This window comes from Sorex araneus, chromosome 9 (assembly GCF_027595985.1).
Source record: "Sorex araneus isolate mSorAra2 chromosome 9, mSorAra2.pri, whole genome shotgun sequence".
Taxonomy (NCBI): Eukaryota; Metazoa; Chordata; class Mammalia; order Eulipotyphla; family Soricidae; genus Sorex; species Sorex araneus.
This window is the reverse complement of record NC_073310.1, coordinates 38,873,115-38,893,208: the sequence shown is the minus strand read 5'-3', so window position 1 is coordinate 38,893,208 and position 20,094 is coordinate 38,873,115. Positions and strand designations below refer to the sequence as shown.

At 39.0% G+C, this 20,094-nt stretch overlaps 1 protein-coding gene and 1 pseudogene across 1 annotated transcript in view; both read left to right on the top strand.

Moving 5' to 3' along the window:
* Nucleotides 1-20,094, top strand: part of ADSS2 (adenylosuccinate synthase 2) — a 41,810-nt gene that overhangs the window by 18,337 nt on the left and 3,379 nt on the right. Inside the window, exons 4-11 of the mRNA XM_004605443.3 lie at nucleotides 2,186-2,236; nucleotides 4,484-4,550; nucleotides 4,798-4,905; nucleotides 5,682-5,763; nucleotides 7,514-7,640; nucleotides 8,927-9,081; nucleotides 12,006-12,130; nucleotides 13,420-13,517. Coding sequence (XP_004605500.1) covers nucleotides 2,186-2,236; nucleotides 4,484-4,550; nucleotides 4,798-4,905; nucleotides 5,682-5,763; nucleotides 7,514-7,640; nucleotides 8,927-9,081; nucleotides 12,006-12,130; nucleotides 13,420-13,517 — 813 coding nt within the window. The remainder of the gene's footprint in view (nucleotides 1-2,185; nucleotides 2,237-4,483; nucleotides 4,551-4,797; nucleotides 4,906-5,681; nucleotides 5,764-7,513; nucleotides 7,641-8,926; nucleotides 9,082-12,005; nucleotides 12,131-13,419; nucleotides 13,518-20,094) is intronic.
* Nucleotides 5,773-7,502, top strand: LOC129407115 (60S ribosomal protein L36-like; annotated as a pseudogene).

Genomic DNA, 20,094 nt, shown 5'->3' with positions numbered 1-20,094 from the left:
GGAGCTCTGTACTTCACTGACAACTTTCCATACTGTTTTCCAAAGGGGTTGAACCAGACAACATTCCCACCAGCAGTGGATGAGATTGTTGCCACTATTTTTGATATGTGTCACTCTCGCTGGTGTTAGGTGGTATCTCATTGTCGTCTTGATTTGGATTTTCCTGAGGATAAGTGTTGAGTACATTTTCATGTGCCTGTCTTCTTCTGAGAACTATCTGTCATTCTTCCCCCCCATTTTTTGATGAATTTTAAAATTTTTCTTGCTGTTATTGATCTTTGTGAGTACTTTATATATCCTGGACATCAACTCTTTATCTGTTGAATGAGGGTATTTTTTCCCATTCAGTTAGCTCTCTTTTAGCTTTAACCCATGATTCTTTAGCCATGCAGAAACTTTGATGTAGTCCCATTTACTTTTGATTCGTTTGTTTTACCAGTGGTATCAGATCATTGAAGATGTCTTCACAGTTCAAATCTTGGAGTGTTCTGCCTATATTTTGCTAAGTGTACTTTATAGTTTCTGGTTGGATCTGAAGGTTTTGATCTGCTTTGAATTGACTTTTGTGTAAGGATGTGATATAAATACAGCTTTAAGTTTTTTACATATGGTTATCCAGTTTTTCCAACACCATTTGTAAAGAGGTTATCTTTTTTACTCCATTTCATGTCTTATACTTTAAAGTGTTCAAGTCATTTCAGTATGTATTTTTAGAAATTAACAACTTCATTTAAACAGAAGACCATTATTGTCATTGTGTAATTCTTTTTTTTTTTTTTAACATATTGGTCACCTGCAAACTTTATTAAAAGGTTGCTGGAATTGCTATATGTTGGTGGCAGGACTGGAAACTTGTGAGCAACCACTATGCTCAATTTATACATATTCAGTCGTAGTTTCTAAGTAATCTGTTGTTCTCCTTGGTTGCTATAACTCATCAAAGACTGTTTAGATCCTTTCCTCTGAATGAGGGAAGTGCTTATTTTAAGCAATGTATACACTTATAATCTCCTTTTAAAAAGACAAAAAGAAAAAGAAACCCAACGCAAAAGGCCTTGATTTTCTGCCTTCCTCTTGGATTTTTGGTGGTTTGTTTACATTTTGCTTGGCTATCTTATTAAAGTTTGAGGGGAATTTGATAATGAACAGAAAACCATAAGTATCATTTCCTTATGATTTAGCCTATATTTTAAAAACTCAGTTATATCACCTCATTCGAGTTTATTGTTCAAATTTAAAAAGTAGCAGTCTGTCCCTTTTAGTGTTAATAATGACAAAATATCAACCCCTATGATCATGTCTTGTTACCATCTCTATTGTTGTCCCTGTGTTTTTACCTGAGTGTTAGCATTTGCTTTTTGTTTATTGATTATTTGAGGTTCCTTTGTTATGCTCTCTTTCCTCTTTTTTAATCATTTTGTCCTACTTTTATTTTTTTTTCTTCTGGCCTATTTATCCTAAGTTGAATTCATCTTCCTGATTTTTTCTTCTTAACACTTTCTTTAGAGTGGTATCTGAACTAACTTTAGAGTACATGTTTACATGTTAGCAACAGCTATCTAGACTAGATACTTATTAGTTCATTTGTTTATTATGTGTTCATCAGCATTAAAAAATAAATTTACTGGAACATGCTGTGAAAACTCATCTCTTTTTTTCAACCATTCACAATTAAGTGGGGTGGCGGGGTGGGAGGAGACAGAGTAGTTGATAGTGTTTTGGAGAAATTAGTGAGAAAGTTTTGGTACATCACAGTGTTTTATACTTTGTTGAGAAAGATTGATAATGCTAGAATTAACTGTTTCCTCAAAATTCCTTTCCTAGTCTACATTGGTCTCCTAATAGAAATAATATATCTAAATAATATACTTTGTTATAATTTTATTTCTGAATTCTTAGAACCATTTGTGTGGGCCGGGGGTGAGGGGGGGCGTGTTTTTGGGAGCTAATATTTAGAGTAACTAATATTTAGAGTATATATGGAAAGGTATACTTTATGTTTGAGTTTATATAAAATGAATGAGAGAAAAGAAAATTCTTGTTAGAAGTGTTCCTCTGTAGAAGAAGTAATGAGAAAGTGTTTCAGTGAAAAGATCCTTTTTAACACAATATTCCTGGGACATTTAGTTGAAAAAATTTTGTGCAAAATGTTCAAGTAATTGTCTTTTTTCCTCTTTTCCTCTAGGTCTGGAAGGCTGGGAGAAAAGACTTATTATATCTGACAGAGCACATATTGGTAAGGAGCAAGCACTTACTTATTCTTTCTATGAGAAGTTTATCAGATGATAAATATGAAAGCATGTAGTAACACAGTTTTTTAATATATATATTTTTTTCTTCTTTTTGGGTCACACCCGGTGAAGCACGGGGGTTACTCCTGGCTCTGCACTTAGGAATTACCCCTGGTGGTGCTCAGGGGACCATACGGGATGCTGGGAATTGAACCTGGGTTGGCCGAGTGCAAGGCAAATGCCCTACCCACTGTGCTATTGCTCCAGCCCGTCTTTTAATTTTTTTGTTTTAAATTTTTATTTTATTGAATCACCATGACAAAAGTTACAAAGCTTTCAGGTTTAAGTCTCAGTCATATAATGATTAACCCCCCATCCTTTCACCAGTGCACCTGTTCCCCCACTAAGAACCCCAATATACCTCCCTCCCACCCCCCCCACCTGAATGGCTAATGATCTTCACTTTATTCTCTCTATACTTTGAATACATTCAATATTTCAACAGAGAACCATTATTATTTAGAATTTTCCCCCAACAATCAAACCTGCTGAAAAGGCATCATTTGATAATTTGTTTTCCATTGCTGAGAATGAAGATTATATGAGCTCGCGCAGCCGCAACAACGGCTGCACGGTTTTGGATTTCTGTTATTTTTGCTCAGTTCACAGTCTAGATGCATTTCTGTAATAAGTCTCTGGGTGCCAAAATGGGTTAGTTGACCTCCCGGATCATAGTCTTTAAGGGTCTGTGTCGTGCGCAGCTGCTCTGGATCTCTGTCTTTTAATTTTTATGAAAACAAATACAGAGATATTTGTGTGGATTGTAATTGGATTCTAAACAAACACATGAAATATTTTTTTTCCTGTGTTTTATAAGGACCAGGCTAAATTTTCTGTAGAGTTAAAAAAGACTGATAATACAGCGGTATTTTAAGCAGCAGCTCTAGTGCTATTTAAAATAAATGCTTGGGCTGGAGAGATAGTGCAGTCAGTAAGGCAGTCTTGAATATGGTTGATCTGGGTTTAATCATGGTAGCACCAGGAATGATCCCTGAGCACAGAACCAGGAATAAGCCCTGAGCGCTGACGTGTCTAGTTTCATTTCAGTCATTTATGTTAGAGAATTTAACATAATAGACTTGTAGGTTTTGGAATTTTAGGGAATCCTGATCCAAATGTTAGACTTTTTTTTTTTAAGGCAAGTAATCTGTCTTAAGGCATTCTTAAGGCATTCATTTCTCCATCACTGAAACAGGATATAAAACCACAAGTATGACTATGCCATAAGGGGGAAAAAATTCAGTTAATAAAACATTTAATTAAGGGCCTTAGGAATAAGTGCTTTTAGTCTTTTGTGCTGATATTGTCAGCCAGTAATTTATATTAGCATACTTAAAACAAGCCTATCAGGAACTATTACATTCTAATTTCTTTGGTCCATTAATTTCATAACAAAATGTATAACCTGAGGTGCTTATTAAGTGAAAGACCTGACCTAAGAAATAACTGAGACTTTGTTTTAAGGCCATATTTGGCAGTGCTCATTGCTGGCTCATTGCTTGGGGGATTATGTATCACTGGGGATCAGATCTGAGGTGCCAAAATGCTAAGCATGTACTCTAGCCATTTGAGCTATCTCCTTGGCCCCAATTTGACATTTTTTACACATTTAAAATTTAGATTTGTTAGGGCCAGAGTGATAATACAGCGGGTAAGCGGCTGACCTAGGTTTGATCCCCAACACCATATATGGTCCCCCAAAGCCCCCCAGGAATGATGCCTAACTGTATAACCAGGAGTAAACCCCGAACATTATCAGGTGTGGCTAAAAAAACAAACACAAATCCCCCTCAAAATTTTGTTTTATTGACTATATGTTGATTTGATAACTACCTAATGGATAGTACTTTGTGCCAGGTAATATTCTAGACACTGAGGATTTAATAGAATTCCTTCAGGTGCTTCCAGTGTAGTAGGGAAATAAATACTAATAAGCCAACTGTGTAATAAATGTGCCATTGCATACAGTGGTAAGGTTAGAGGAGAAAAGGTAAATCAGAGAAAGGAGCCCAGTATAACTAAGCTTGAAACCATTGGCAAGAAGCACTACTAAGTGTGTGATATGTTTAAAAATGTATCTGCTTAGTAAAAATAAGCAAAAGAGACTTTAACTTTTGTCTATTAAAATGCAATGTGTTTTTGTACATTATTTTTTTTTAACAGTTTGATTTTGGTGTTCTTTTCCCTCTCAGTGTTTGATTTTCATCAAGCCGCTGATGGTATCCAGGAACAACAGAGACAAGAACAAGCGGGAAAAAAGTATGATTTTTATATGTGCACATTTGAAGCATATCCAGACACAAATGGTTTAAATTTTAGGACAGAGTTTCAAGAAAAATAAGTGTTAGAATATTCTGTTTATACTTCTGAGAAAATCAGCATAATAGTAAAAGTAAACTTACAGGAATTTGGATAATGGAAAATTATTGTAGTTATTTTCTGTTATGATCTGATCACAAGAACTGTATCTTTCTTGTCTAACTCAAAGCTTTCATTTATTTTTAAGTTTGGGTACCACAAAAAAGGGTATTGGCCCAGTGTATTCTTCCAAAGCTGCTCGGAGTGGACTCAGAATGTGTGATCTTGTTTCTGACTTTGATGGCTTCTCTGAGAGGTAACTAATTTGTGTTCTGAAATAGAAAAAGAATGGACTTTTAGAATTTTAAAGTCAAGGGTGCAAATAGGTATTCTGATTAGATATTGATACTGTTTTATTGGAAATGTTAAAGCTTTTTTTTGTGGCAGTACTATAGTGGAATACTTCCATTTTGTGGTCTTGGTCTCAGAGGGTCAGAGACTCCATTATATCTTTCCACCAGAACAATTAACTTTTTGGGTATTAGTCATGCTCTCCTTCAAAGTAGAAATGCCACATTCACACTCTTGGAAAAAAGTCTCCATGGAAAGTCTGACATTATCATAAAGCTGTAAGGTTTTTCAGTGCTATGGGAGTTGGTTGCCTTTAATAACAGGATCTATGAAGGATTTGTCAAGCTGTGTCCATTTTTACTCAGTAGTTTGTCTGAAGACAGGTACCTTTTACTGAGAATTTAGACAGATTGTTAATGTCTACCTTTGTTTAAAAATGTGTAAGTTGTTTCTTTTTTTTGTTTTTCACAGAGTATTGTTAATTCAGCCAGCTTTAAGTCTTGTGGTTATTGATTTCAGCCTCCCCCCACTCCCCCCATTTTAATAAATTATTGATAGTCCAAAGTGAATAAAAATGTGTTTTTTGTATTATTCATAGAACTGATCTTTTAAGTTCATTTTTGTGAACATAACTTTAGTTTAATATATTAGTAAGACCACTTACCTACAGAAATCATTTGAATCAAATTATATTAGAATATTTTTAGATAGAGCTCATGTTTTGATTTATGTTTTTCTCAGATTTAAAGTTCTGGCTAACCAGTATAAATCTATATACCCCACTTTGGAAATAGACATTGAAGGTGAATTACAAAAACTCAAGGTAATGTTTTTTTCACCTTTTAAAAATGCCTTTAAATCTGTTTACCAAGTTGTTATTTTTCATATAATGCTTGTTTAGGAATGAAACTTATAGGCGCAACCTCTTTAGTATTGTACTCTTAAGAGCCCCGTAAGGCGGTTATGGATATCCCAGATCCTGCGTGGCACTGGTCTTGACACTTTGGCAGCTAGTGAAGAGCTGCAGCCATGGCTCTGCGCCACCCCGTGGCTGTGGGCCTTGACAAGGGCCATAAGGTGACCAAGCACCTGAGCAAGCCAAGGCACAGCTGCCATGGGTGCCTCACCCCACACACCAAGTTTCTGCGGGACATGATCCGAGAGTGTGCGGTTTTCCGCCCTACAAGCAGCATACTGTGGAGCTGTTCAAGATTTCCCAAGGACAAGAGTGCGCTCAAGTTTATCACGAAAAGGGTGGGCACCGACCTCCGAACCAAAAGGAAGAGGAGCTGAGCAATGTGCTGGCCACCATGCACAAGGCGGCAGCCAAGAAGGACTGAGCCCCACTGGCATCGGAAATGGTGATGGGGTTTAGCGCACGTGTGGGGCATGGAGCACGCAGGCACTGTGTTCTGGAAGTAGTTCTTTAATCATAATTAAATAGCTCCTATGTTCAGTCTTGGGGGAAAGGAAGAGTGAGATGTGTAAGGCAGTTGGCAATACAGTTGTAACTATCAAGGCCGCAGCGATACCTTTGTTAATCTATTTTCTTTCCACCTTTTATCCATAGTCTTTGGTCAATTTTAGATTACTTCTTATGTACTTGACCATTATTCCTCTCTTGTAAATCAGTCTGAGTGTTAACTGTAGGATTGAATAGGGACTTACGGACCTTGTGTCATTCTGAGGTGGTTGTAGGCCTTCATTTACTCACTGACTTCCTTTAAAAAAAAAAAATTCTTTCAAGGATCAATCTAAATTTTAGGTATTGAATTTTAGTATATTGGTTATTGCTTAGAATTGAATGCCTTTTTCTTTTCATTCTTGTATGCAGTAACTTATTACTAGTATGGTGTTTGGACTACAGCTGGTTGTATTTGGGCGCTGTACCTCTGGAATTCTGCTAGGATAGTTTAATCTACTGGAAAAAAAGTATATATTAGTAGTCAATTGTTGATATATTTTTTGCTAACAGTGTGATTTGTGGCCCTTTGTTATTTTGAGGATCACCCTAATAGAAATTTTTAAACTCATGATTATGTGGCTAGTAAGTACACTTTATAAATATATTAAAAATTTAGTTAATTTTTATTGTTTTGGGGCCACTCTCAGCAATGCTCAGAGCTTATTCCTGACTGCACTCAGGGGTCACTCTAGCAGGGTTCAGGGAACCATATGAGGTGCTGGGGTTTGAACCTGGGTTGGCTGCTTGCAAAGCATGAGCACCCTATTTGCTGTACTATTGCTCCAGCCCCCATAAAAGTTAATATTAATTTTTCTTGAAAGCTGATTAATGATGTGTAGTGCGAGTACTTGACTATTTGGAAAGCTATCTTTATTTGCAATGATAATAATGTAGAGTTTTAAAAATAGTATTATCTACTCTTCTGATCCTGGAGAATGAGCTTAATTGACTGAGGCTAACCCAAATGTTGCAGTTGGGTGAACATGGTTACTAATTCTATTCTACTTTGTATTTATCAGTTTTCATATTACAAATCAAGTGACTGTTGCTTGCACTAGTTATAAATTTACTAGTATACATTGAAACTGACTTTTGTATTTGCATATAGGGTTATATGGAAAGAATTAAACCAATGGTGAGAGATGGTGTTTATTTTCTATATGAGGCCCTACATGGACCACCAAAGAAAATTTTGGTAGAAGGGGCAAATGCAGCGCTTCTAGATATTGATTTTGGTAAGTGAGATCAGACTTTTTAGAAGGAAGCTTAATTGGGGCCCTAACATACTTAAGATATTAATTAATTTTAGCATAAGGACTTTTAACAACAAGACTTTTGGCTTGTATATTAAAGAGTGATGGAAGTTTGTCATCTTATGTTAGTCTTTGAAAATAATGCTTTGAAGAAACAACACATGGTTTTGTAGTTCATGAGAAAAATAAGATCACTGAGTTCAGTGGGCTTAAGAGTCTGATTTTTATTGTTTGGCTCATGGTTCAACTCCAGACTTCATGTCTTTGGAACTGTAAGATTGATGAATCCTGTGGGCAAGATCTTTATCTTTAATTAGCTCAGTACTTTAAACATTAGAAACATTGTTACTAAAGATGCAGTATGCTGTCAATAACCTGTGGATGTCAGTTTGATTCACTGAATGTAAAATTCTGGATAAATTGAGAACATTTTTTTCATTTTCAAAAAGTACCTCCTTTCAATCTAAACATGATCTTTCAAGGTAGGTTTGATTGTTCGGAGTTATTGGTATTTTATTGACTTACGACTTTAACCAGTTGAGGTGTATTTTTATTTAGTAGATGCTTTGATAGCATAATATATCTAACAACTCTGAAAAACTATTTTGTCTAGTTAGCATGATAAATAATGTCAAGAATCTTTACAAGGACAAAGTATCCCTCTCTTTTGTATATCTGGGATTCTCAAAAGGAGAGGAGCAGAATGTTTGTTTTAAGCTATTTGAGGACTATATATACGGTATATTCTAAATTTCTAAATGGAGGACTGAGTCTATGGTTTTGGTATTAAATTGATTAAATTGTTTATTACTGTGGTTACCAGCCATCCAAAGCTGAGTTGGTCACTGAATGCACTCAGAGGATTCCTCCTGTAGAATTTCTGTAGTTATTATTTTTACCTCACTTTTGGAGAGCCCAGCAAGCTACCGAAAGTATCCCGCCCACATGACAGAGCTACCCGTAGCATATTCGATATGCCAAAAATAGTAACAACAAGTCTTACAATGGAGATGTTACTGGTGCCTGCTCGAGCAAATCGATGAACAGTGGGACGGATGACAGTGCTGCGACAGTGCATTGTTCTCACCACCATTTCTGAATCTCATGGACTAAAGAACCAAGAATTTAACATGGAGAATTTAGAAAGGGTAGACAGAGTTACGCTCATGTTTGTATAATAGTCTGAAACATATAAAAATGAATTTTCATGATACTTGTTTGAACATGTATAGTTGTTTACATATTTTAATGTTTTCTTCTATCTTTAGGAACATACCCTTTTGTGACCTCCTCAAACTGTACTGTTGGAGGTGTTTGTACTGGATTAGGTATGCCACCGCAGAATGTTGGAGAAGTGTATGGAGTTGTGAAAGCTTATACAACCAGGGTTGGGATTGGTGCCTTTCCTACAGAGCAAGACAATGTAAGCCTGTTTCTTAGTGACCTAATTTGAAAGTTTGGAAATATTTATGATATTACCTTAATGAATTCTGGTCTTCTATTCATTTCTCTTAATTTGCAAGATTGATCAAAGCAGCCTCCCTCTCTTCCCCGCTCAGTTTTGGGGCAATACCCAGTAGTGTTCAGAGCTTACTCTTAGCTCTGTGCTCAGGGATCATTTCTGGCAGGGCTCAAGAATCCATATGGATTGCCAGGGGTTGAATCCAGGTTGGTGGTTTGCAAGGTAAATATCCTACCAGTGCTGCCGCTCTGGCTCCAAAGCAGCGTTTAAAGCAAAAAAGGAAAAATGTGCCCATGTACATTATAGTCTTAGTGGCAGCAGAGAGGAACTCTTGGGTACTTTAAAAGCCTATCAGATAGTCAGAGCTGTGTGGTATCACTGTTCCTATTCTACACATGTTGAAACCTAGACGTGGAGAGTGAAGTAAATTGCCCGTTTTCATGAAACTGGACTTGGGCTGGAACTCAAAGATGAGAGTAATATTTCTAAGAAATACATAATTGCAATAATGTCAGAATAAGAGGTAATGAAATTGGTTGTGTTTTTTTTTTTTTGGTTTCGTTTTTTTTTCCTTCAGTCAGAAAGGTAAAACTTATAGGGGTTAGATAATAGATGGAATACTAAGTTGAAGAAAATAGTGGTAGCTTAGTTTTTTTCCCAGAGTTTCAATCTTAAATCTCTTCAAAAGGGTATTGCCATATATAAATAAATGCTTATTAGATGTGAGTTTGCCTCATGATTTTCAGGAAAATCATTAAAGTTCTTGGAATAAAGGACTTGTTTATTAAAAAAATCACTTAGTAACAACTTAGTTCTGGACTGGGAGATTGCATAAAAGGCTGCAGTGCATACTTTTCAAGTGGGAAGACCAGGTTTGATCCCTAATGTCACATGCTCCCCAAAGTTCTGCTAGGAGTAATTCTGAGTATTGAGCCTGGGATAGCCCCAAACCAAAAAGAATTGCCCCAAACCCATTTAGTATTTTAACATACAGCATGTTGTTTTTTTAAAAAATACGTAATCAGAATAACATTTTTTAAAATAATGAGATTTTCCATGTGGGGAAGAAGGGGGATCAAAGTGTTAAAGTGAGGAGAGGAACTCGTGTACTGTGCTGGATAGATTGCATTATTTTTGATGGTGGTTGTGGTATGGTAACATATTTTGAACTGTCCTGAAATTGTACCCTTTAAACACAGAAAGCTGCTTTGGGCACGAGAGTAGCATAGGGGTTAGGTGCATGCAAGGCACCTGACCTGGGTTTGATTCCCTGGCACCAAATGACCTCCAAGGATCAGTGGGTGTGACCTTGGCGCCACCAGGTGTAAAAAACTAATGCACGCCGAGGGCGTGTGCACTCGCGGGCTCTCCAGGTGGCTCTGTCTCACCGCCCGCGTTCAGTACTCTGGAACCGCTGTATATGGGCTGGATCGGGACGGCCGTTGACCAAGGACAGGCGAAGGAAGAACGAGGACCAAGCTGGTTGCTGATTAGTTACCGTTTATTCAATCTTCCATCTTTCTCATCTCCCGCATTCCCAGCTCCGTCCTCTCTCTGGATCAACTGCATCCTCTTTCTAGTCTCTCCTCCTACTTGTCTCTCCCACCTTGCCTTCTAGGCTACACCCAGCCAGGTAGCAAAATCAACATAAGAAAGCCCTTCCTGAGGGCTGGGCATTCCAAAGCCCTTCCTGACTCTTAAGGTTTTTTTCCTTTCCTTAGTCCAAACACTTGTTAACATTTTAATACTAGTCATTTTTGTATGAACATAGTAAGAGATACATTGAGGCTTGCAAGGCAGCTCTCCTGGCAACATCTTGCCACAGACTCAGACCACAGCACTCAGGCCAGATTAATCATTCCTCACCCCAGCAGGGTCCAAATCTAGTTATCACTGTTTGGATCATGACAACATTTGTCCATAAGCTATAAGTTATTTAACTATAAGCTCTTAACTTATAGTTAAGCATTAGGCACTTTGGCCGGGCCCATCTCGATGCCAGGGTAGCACACAACTCACCGCTTGCCCTGGGTCCGTCTCGTCCCTCGTCGGGACCCTGCTTTTGTGGGTGCTAGGAAGTAAGGGCAGCTGAGGCTTAGGTTGAGAGAACAGATGCCCAGGAGGAAAATATCATGTAGAGTCAAATGACTCCCAGGTTATAAAAGCATAGCATTTGCTAAGTCTTCCTGTGTCCATAGAAAAAGGACATTGCTCTGAATAAACTATGCAAAGGACTCAAGGAGAAGAGAAAAACAGTATTTACAAGTCAACAGAACACTAAGAAAGAAGCTACAAATAAACAAAGAGGAATGGGAGCACCATGAGCGGAGTAACCCAATAAACCTAAACTATCTGAGGCTATGTTATCCTACAACCAGGTTTGCCCTGGAGGTCTTTGGAAGCACTTTATCATTGTACCAACATTGAACTGCTGGCCGAGTTGGCCAAGTGTCAACATGAGTGCCTCAGACCCTCTGAGCTTAGAAACATCCCCCTCCAAAAAACCTCAATAAAAACTGAAAACTGTACATACAGCTGTATAACTGTGTTATATTATTGGGTTGTTTTGGGTTTTGTGGGTTCTTTTTTTTTTTTGTAATGAAGTCAGATAGATTATTTGAACTCTGTTCCAAATAATATCTTCCTCTCGCTCCATCATCTTTGGAATTGTCTTCAATTTAATTTTTTTTTTTTTTTTTTTGCTTTTTGGGTCACACCCAGCAATGCACAGGGGTCATTCCTGGCTCATGCACTCAGGAATTTAATTTTTGAACAGATGTTAATCTCCAACAGTCTTTGACTCACTAATATTCTAATAAGTACCACTACAGTAGACTTTTACCACTGATATTTTGATCTTAAAAGTTTAATTTTCTGTGTTCTAGGAAATTGGAGAATTATTGCAAACGAGGGGCAGAGAGTTTGGTGTAACCACTGGAAGGAAAAGAAGATGTGGATGGCTGGACCTTGTTTTGCTCAAATATGCTCATATGATTAATGGATTTACTGCGTGAGTACCCTTCAGATCATTTTATCCTGTTGGACAATTTATGATTACATTTAAATGTTAAGAATATAAACTCATAGTAATAATAATTTAGTGCTTGATATCTAATTTCTATACTCAGACTTCAGATTCATTGCTATATGACTGTACAAATGAATATTTCTGTCTATTCATCATTTTATAACATAAATCTAGATAACATATAGCATGTTTTTTTTTTCAAATATGCAGTCAGTAATCAGAATAGCATTATAAAATAATCGGTTTTTTCGTGTGGGAAAGAATAGGGATCAGAGTGAGGAGAGGAACTCGTGTACTGTGCTGGAGAGATACCATTATTTTTGTGGTGGTTGTGGTATGGTAACATTTTGTACTATCCTGAAATTGACTCTTTAAATACAGACAGTTGCTTTGGGGCTGGGGAGGTAGTATAGGAGTCAGGGTTCGTGCAAGTTACCTGACCCAGGTTTGATTCCCTGGCACCATGTGGCCTCCAAGGATCAGTGGATATCACACACTATTTTGAAAATTGTACCTACATTTTTTTAGTGCAGCTTCTATAAATAACAAAATAAGGAATAAAGAATTTATGGATGAGAATTCAAACCCTTTATGACCACATCTTTTTTCTTAAAAATCTATTCAGATTTTTTGATGTATCAGAGGGATCCTTGATGCGATGTCTTTATTTTTTGCCTGAAGAGTAGAGATGATAGCCAGAGTGAAGAAATGGGGATTGATGGCATATCTTATAATTAACCACCTAGAACAGTGAGTTCCGCTTTGTTTCAGGACTACAAAATGTGTCCTTTATTTCGGGGAGCCCTTCTACAAATATATGTTGTGGGTTGATCATTTAATAAAGCTAAGCAGGGGATCAGAGTAATGATATACCAGATAGAGCACTTACCTTCTATTGTGGTCAACCCAGGTTTAATCCCTGGTCCTCCCCACCCCCAGCCCTGCCATGTGTGATTCTTGAGCAGAGAGCCTGGAGTAAGCCCTGAGCACCATTGGGTGTGGCCACAGAACAAAACAAAAAAAGAAAGCTAAGTGGTTGTGGTCAGTGAAATAGTTATTGTTACTAAAAATTATTCACGGGTGAGTCAGTTCTCATCCTTTTTTATTATGAGGAAAATTATGTGTGGCTTGTTTTATAAATGAATTCATAGTTTTCAGTATTACTTTAAAACTTCTAGCTTTGCACAAATGTTGTTTTATTTTCTGTTATACTAGACATTATGGCCTCTAAGAGTTTGCTGTTTTAATGTTGCTTTTTCTTCCAAAATTAGGTTGGCACTTACCAAATTGGATATTTTGGACATGTTTACAGAAATAAAAGTTGGAGTAGCTTACAAGTTAGACGGTGATATCATACCTCATTTTCCAGGTAATTATTAGATTTCATGTGTAATGTTGTAATGTGAATTATTAGAGCAGTATTAGAAAGCTTTTTGGAATTAATGATGAATATCCATAGATTTAATATGTCCTTTGTTAATAGTGCATCTAGATTCACTTATTCTCACTTGTTTCTTGACTGCTATGTATTGTATTTGGGTTCTGAATTTTGGCAAACAGACACACAAACTCAAAATAGAAATGAAGCAGCATGTTACCTCTGAGTCTAGATATGCTTCTCCTGAATCTTATCTTCCTTCTTTTGAGAAATGTGGGGTAGGAGAAAAGAACCTTGCTTCTCAAGGTAAATAGTCCCTCAGATTATTACCTTGTCTTGTCCTGAAAGCCATCACACAAATGAGTTTTTCTAACGCCTGTGTTCATTTATTTTTATTTATTTTGAATTTTTTTATTGAATCACCACTAAATAGACCATTACAAAGCTGTTCATGATTAGGTTTCAGTCATATAGTGATCTAACATCCTCCACTAGTGTACATTTTCTGCCACTGATGTCCCCAATTTCCTACCATCCCCCAGCACCCCCTCCCCTGCCTGCTTCTATGGCAGGCACTTCTTTCTGTCTCTCTCTTTTGTGCATTATGGTTTGCTATACTGGTACCAAGAGGTCATTGTGTTTGTTCAGGGTGTTCAGTATTTCTATCAGGAAAGTACAACTGGAGTAGCTTTTTTAATTTGGTGGCATCTTTGGGGATGCGGACTTAACTGCCAGGGCTTCCAGAAATATAGCATAGTGGAGCAAGGTATCCCGTCTCGACTTGGAGAGAAACCTGGAGATTTCAGTCCTAAAATCCACATACCCAAATTTGCAGTAGATTCTTATCTTGGTGAAGTTTGTCCTCAAGTGGTAGAGTCCAGCCAGGGCATGGTGGAAATTTTGGATTGTGAGAGTAAGTGGCTGCCAGGGACTCTTTTTGGGTGGGCACTAGGCTAACCCATCCCTACCCCCCTCTGATGTGCCTTGGATTATTTAGCCATGTGTGGGTCTGAGATTTACTGCAGCTTTTGATCTCTTGAGATTTATTTATGAGTCTCTGGAGTAAGAAGTGGAAGACCTTACATGGTAGCACTTGAGTTAGTTTGTGGGGGTGACTGCCAGGCCTCAGGTGTACAGAGAAATGTAGCCCATCCCCAATCCAAGAAAGCCTGGAGATTACAGTCACAAAATCTGCATACCAGAGTTTTCAGAAGGTTACTTTCTCGGTGAGGTCCATCTCAAGATGGTCCATCTCCGATTGGGGACATGGTGGCGGTTTTGGATTGTGGGAGTATACAGCTATCAGAGGCTCTGGACAGACACTGTACTAATCTGCTTTGATGTGCCCTAGATTATTCAACCATGTGTGGGTCCAGGGTTTACTGTGACTTTAGATCTCTCTCAAGATTTATTTATGAGTCTCTGAAGCAAGGTTGGAGAAAGCATTTACATGGTCGTGCCAAAGTTGGACCATGGCGTGACTGCCAGGACTTCCGGAAGTATAGAGAAGTGAGAGGAGGTAGCCCATCCTGGCTCCAAGAAAGCCTGGGGATTTCAGTTACATAACCTGCATACCCAAGTTTTAAGCATGTTAATTTCTCAGTGAGGTTCGTCCTAAAACAGTGGAGTTTAGCCAGGGGCATGGCGGCAATTTTGGATTGCGGGAGCAAATGGCTGACAGGGACTCTGTTTGGGCAGGCACTGGGCTAATACCCCCTTCCACCCCTACCCCCACCACCCGCACCCCCAATCCTCTCTAGTCTGTTCAGCCTTGCATGGGTACGAGATTAACTGCGGCTTTTGATGTCTTTCGAGATTTATTTGAAATAGATCCAAGATTAACCACAGTTTTTGATCTCTTTGAAGATTTATCTCTGAAGCAAGGCTGATGAATGAGCTTGTAGGGCTCAGAGGTGGTTTGTGGGCATGGTTCACATACCTAACTTTTGGGAAATTCCCTTTCTTGGGAAACTGAGTTGTTAGAATCCGACCAGAGGCACAGTGACAATTTGGGGGTATCAGAAAGTCTGAAGGCACCATCAGCCTGTGGATGCACTCATCCTGCTGGTCCAGGTTGATCTGCTGGTGGCCCCAGAACCCCTGGGCTCCAGTGGTAACAGCAGCAACAACCCTGGCAAGGATTAGGACTGGGGCCAGGGCTGCTACCATTTGCAGCCAGGGCACTTTGGGTGGGCTGCAGCCCACCAGTCCAAAAGAGCCTGACCAGGGGGCACACACCCCCATCCTGGGATTCCAGCCAGTTGGCACTTAGGGAGATTTTCCTCCATAATATGCTGTGGGTGGCGCTCTTTATGAAATATACTTGGGGCAGTGCGGCAGCAGAGGCTTTGATCTGCTTGGAGCACTGCCACACCTCCCTGAGCTACAGGAGCAGTGGTGGAGATTTTTTAGTCTTGTAACAGCTACTGGGTTCAGTGTGGGTGCCTGCCCAGCTGCAAGTTTCTGGGGTTGCTCATGCATCCAAGCCAGCCACTCATGGTGGGTACTTGGGGTCCCGCCATACCTTGGTACATATGGCCCACACCCTGAGCCGTGGGGGTGGCAGTGGAGGTTTTTTAGCCTTGGTACTGCTTCTGGGCCCATAGCAGTTGCCCAGCCAGCCACGAGTTTCTGGAGCCTCTGCAGCTGGCCCCCTGAGCCATGGGAGCAGTGATGGAGGTATTTCAGTCTTAGCACAGCTTCTGGGCCCAGCATGGGTGCCCAGCCAGCTACGAGTTTTTGGGGCCCCCCAGTTGCCTAAGCTGGTCACTTATGGTGAAAACCTGGTGTATTACAGTAGTTCCAGACTCATGTGGCCTTGAAAAGTGCCTTTGTAAAGAAGTGACACAGATTCATTTCTGCGAAATTATGGCGAGTTTCTGTGTCACTGCACCCTACAATTTAGAGTTCTGAAAGCCGTTTCCGCTCCATTCGTCCCACCAGCACCTGTGTCCCTGCCTCTGCCATCTTTCCTCTCCTGACTCCTGTGTTTAAAGTAAATATGGACTTTCTATCGTGGATGTTGTTTTCTTGTCTTTAGTTGGATGTTTTTAAACTTCTGGAAATTCCAAAATGTTTACGGCTTTCAAAAATAGGTGAAAAAATTGGGTTTTTGTCTTTTTTGTGAACAAGATTTTACTGAAATTGTTATTTTTTATTGAATTTTTATTGATTTTTTAAAATTAATTTTTTATTGAAATTATTTAGAAAGATGTGAGGGGTAAGATAGAAGAGTGTGTTCAGAAAGAACACAGGCTTTTCCAGAATGGAGATAAGCAAGCAAAGAAACATAGAGACAACGCAAGTAATATACATGTGTAGAGAGAACACGGGCTTGAAAAATGAAATAAAAAATAGGAACTCTTCATTTGTCTTGTTGTCCTGGGAATATGTCCCAAAAGGAATATTAACTTAGTGAAACTTCATTAGGCTGGTAGATTTTATGACTTGTTAATGAGTAGACCTTGGGAATTGAGGGTAGCTGCAAATTCTTAGAAATAAATGTAAAGACATTATATGCTAGTTTAACATTTGTACCATCTGGTTTAGTTTCTTTTGACTGTTCTTTACCTTGATTATAAATCACTATTTCTATGTTTAATCACTTTAGGTTGAATATTGGACATTGTGACTAAGTATTTTAGAGACTCAATTCAGATTTTTATATCTTCCTCTGAAGAGTATTGGCTCTCATTTAGGGTACAAGTTATTGGCTGGCAACGTTAAGCTTGATTTTATTCTTATTAGTTTAATTATGTATGTAGCTTGGGGTGTTTACCAAGCTTCTCTAACCTAGTATGAATCAGTTCAAATTTTGTCTTTTGTTTTTGTTTGAGGGGAAAGAGATAGTCTCCACACCTGGCTGTAGAGACTTATTCTTGGCTTATTCTTGGCTCTGTGTTCAGGATCACTCCTGACAGGTCCAGGGAACCATATAGGGTGCTGGAGATCTAATCCAGGTCAACTGCGTGTATGGCAAACTCCCTACCCGCTGTACTATTAGTCCTCCAGCCCCAAATTTTGTCTTTCTTGTAAATCTTGATGGAATATAGTTTTATTTAGCCTTTAGGAATGTTAAATGAAAAGGTGGGCACAGGCTAGTCTGTAACGTATTTTACTCTGATTCATGTATTTTTAATTTATTTTTTATTTATTTTTATATTTTTGCTTTTTGGGTCACACCCGGTGATGCACAGGGGTTATTCCTGGCTCTGCACTCAGGAATTACCCCTGGCGGTGCTCAGGGGACCATATGGGATGCTGGGAATCAAACCTGGGTCGGCCTTGTGCAAGGCAAACGCCCTACCCGCTGTGCTATTGCTCCAGCCCCTAAGGAGCAGCTTTTTTGCTGTCTCAGCTAGATACTGGGAGATTAATACAGATTAAACAGATTTTAAAAAAATATTTTATTTTTATAAAGTTGTTCATAGCACAGCGGGTAGGGCGTTTGCCTTGCACATGGCCAACCCGAGTTCCATTCCTCCGCCCCTCTCGGAGAGCCTGGCAAGCTACCGAGGGTATCTCGCCTGCACGGCAGAGCATGGCAAGCTACCCATAGTGTATTCCATATGCCAAAAACAGTAACAGCAAGTCTTACAATGGAGATGTTACTGGTGCCCGCTTGAGCAAATTGATGAACAATGGGATGACAGTGATATAGTGACAGTGAAAGTTGTTCACAATAATTTGTTACATTTATTCATACGCCAATCCCACCACCATTACTCCTACTTACCACCATATTTTGAATATTTCCACCCCAACCCCCAAACTCTGCTCCCAGAGCAGGACCTAAATAATTAATTTTGTATTGCTTGTTATAAATAGCCCACTAAAAATGTTCCAAAAATTTTCTTAGAGGAAAGTATGTGAAGATTGTTGTATATCACCTTGGCGCTATTAAGCTCTTGTATAAGAATAAGATGTCATGTGGCTGCATTTGCCACATTGTTGACTGTGTGCGCTCCAGGAATTCTAAAATTTTAAATAATGCTATACAGCTGAGGTTAATTTAGTTTTTTTTAAACTGAATGATGGCTTTGGGGCATGGGGCATCTCTATGGCATATCATCCTGTGTTGTTGTCTTCTGAGAGATTTATTTCTGAGTCTCTGAGTCATGGCCGTTAATGAGATTATATGGTGCCAGAGGCAGTTCCTGGACCTGACTGCCAGGCTACCAGAAGCACAGGAAGATGGCTCCCTGCGCACCTGGAGATTTCCATCACAAGTTGTTACAAGTCCCACATACCTGGGTTTTTCAGCAGATTCTTTCATGGTTGAGGCTCCTCCAAGCCTGTGGATATTGGCCGGGAGCATGGGGTGATTGAGTTCTGGAGGTTTTTGGCTTCTGGGGCTCTGTTGGGGCTGGAGGGGAACTCACCTGCGCCCCCTCTGGGTTGCCCCGGATAAGACAGCCTGGCTCAGGGCCTGGAGGCATCTCTATGGCCTAAAGAGATTTCTAAATTAGGTGTCACTAGAACTTCAGTGTATCTTTCTCTTATCCCAGCTCAGCTAGACTTCTAAAGTACTGCACTCAGCCTTGTGAATCTCTTGATTGCTTCTGCTACTTTCTCATATACCTGCTTTGAGTAATTACCTTAAATTTCAAAAAAATTCCTAGCAATATATTTCATCTTTATATCATAGATTATAGCAAGCACTCCCATATCAATACACTCACTTGACTCTGTAGTCCACCTCTAGCTGCTACTCTTGATTGAGAACCCTCATGGTTCAGTTCAGTACTTCTCGTTGGCTTTTACTGGTGAATATTGACCTGATCCTCCAGATCTTTCACAGTGTAGTTCCTTACCTTCTGGAACAGGCACAGCATTTCCTGGGCTGTATTATTTTTTAACTGGACCATAGATACTATTTTTTTCTAGGTGAGGAAAGGATAGATTCTGAGAGGTCTGCATGCTGGGCAGAGGCCTCAGTATCATTCTCATGCAAGGGGATGTCTTAACCTATAACAGAAATCCTGTAGGCCAGAGTTTATCAGTCTGAGGAGTTAGGATTTTCCAAGTGCATCAGCTGGGTATTTTAGGGTACCACTTTTTCCCAAAACAGAATTTACTTTACTAAGCTATCTCTCATCACTTCTTCAGTTTCTCAAATTTGTGGATGGTATTCCTTTAGAACTACCCTATTTCCTTTGTACTTATTTTTAAATGCTTCAGGTTTTCCCAGTACATGAAAATTTTAACAATTGCACTGATGAAATTTACTTAGACTACTCATACTTTTGCTAGTGTCAGTAATTGTTTTCATTTCCAGTCAGCTAGCTAGTGATTCAGCTCTTATATGCCATCTCAGAGCCCTTTTCTTCACATCACTCCTGCTGCAACTATAAGTAGTTCATTTATATGTGCTTTGAGCATTAGTGTTTCTTAGGGTACAGGTAGAGAAGCTGAACTGCAAAAGCCTCAACTGCTCCTATCATGGTTGTTCCCAATTATGAGTATCCATAATCTGTTTGTTACTTTCTTTTAGGGAATATAGAGAAAATGGTTACATAAAATAAAGTTTTTGTAAACAGTCACAAAATATTTCCCAGATGAGCAAGTT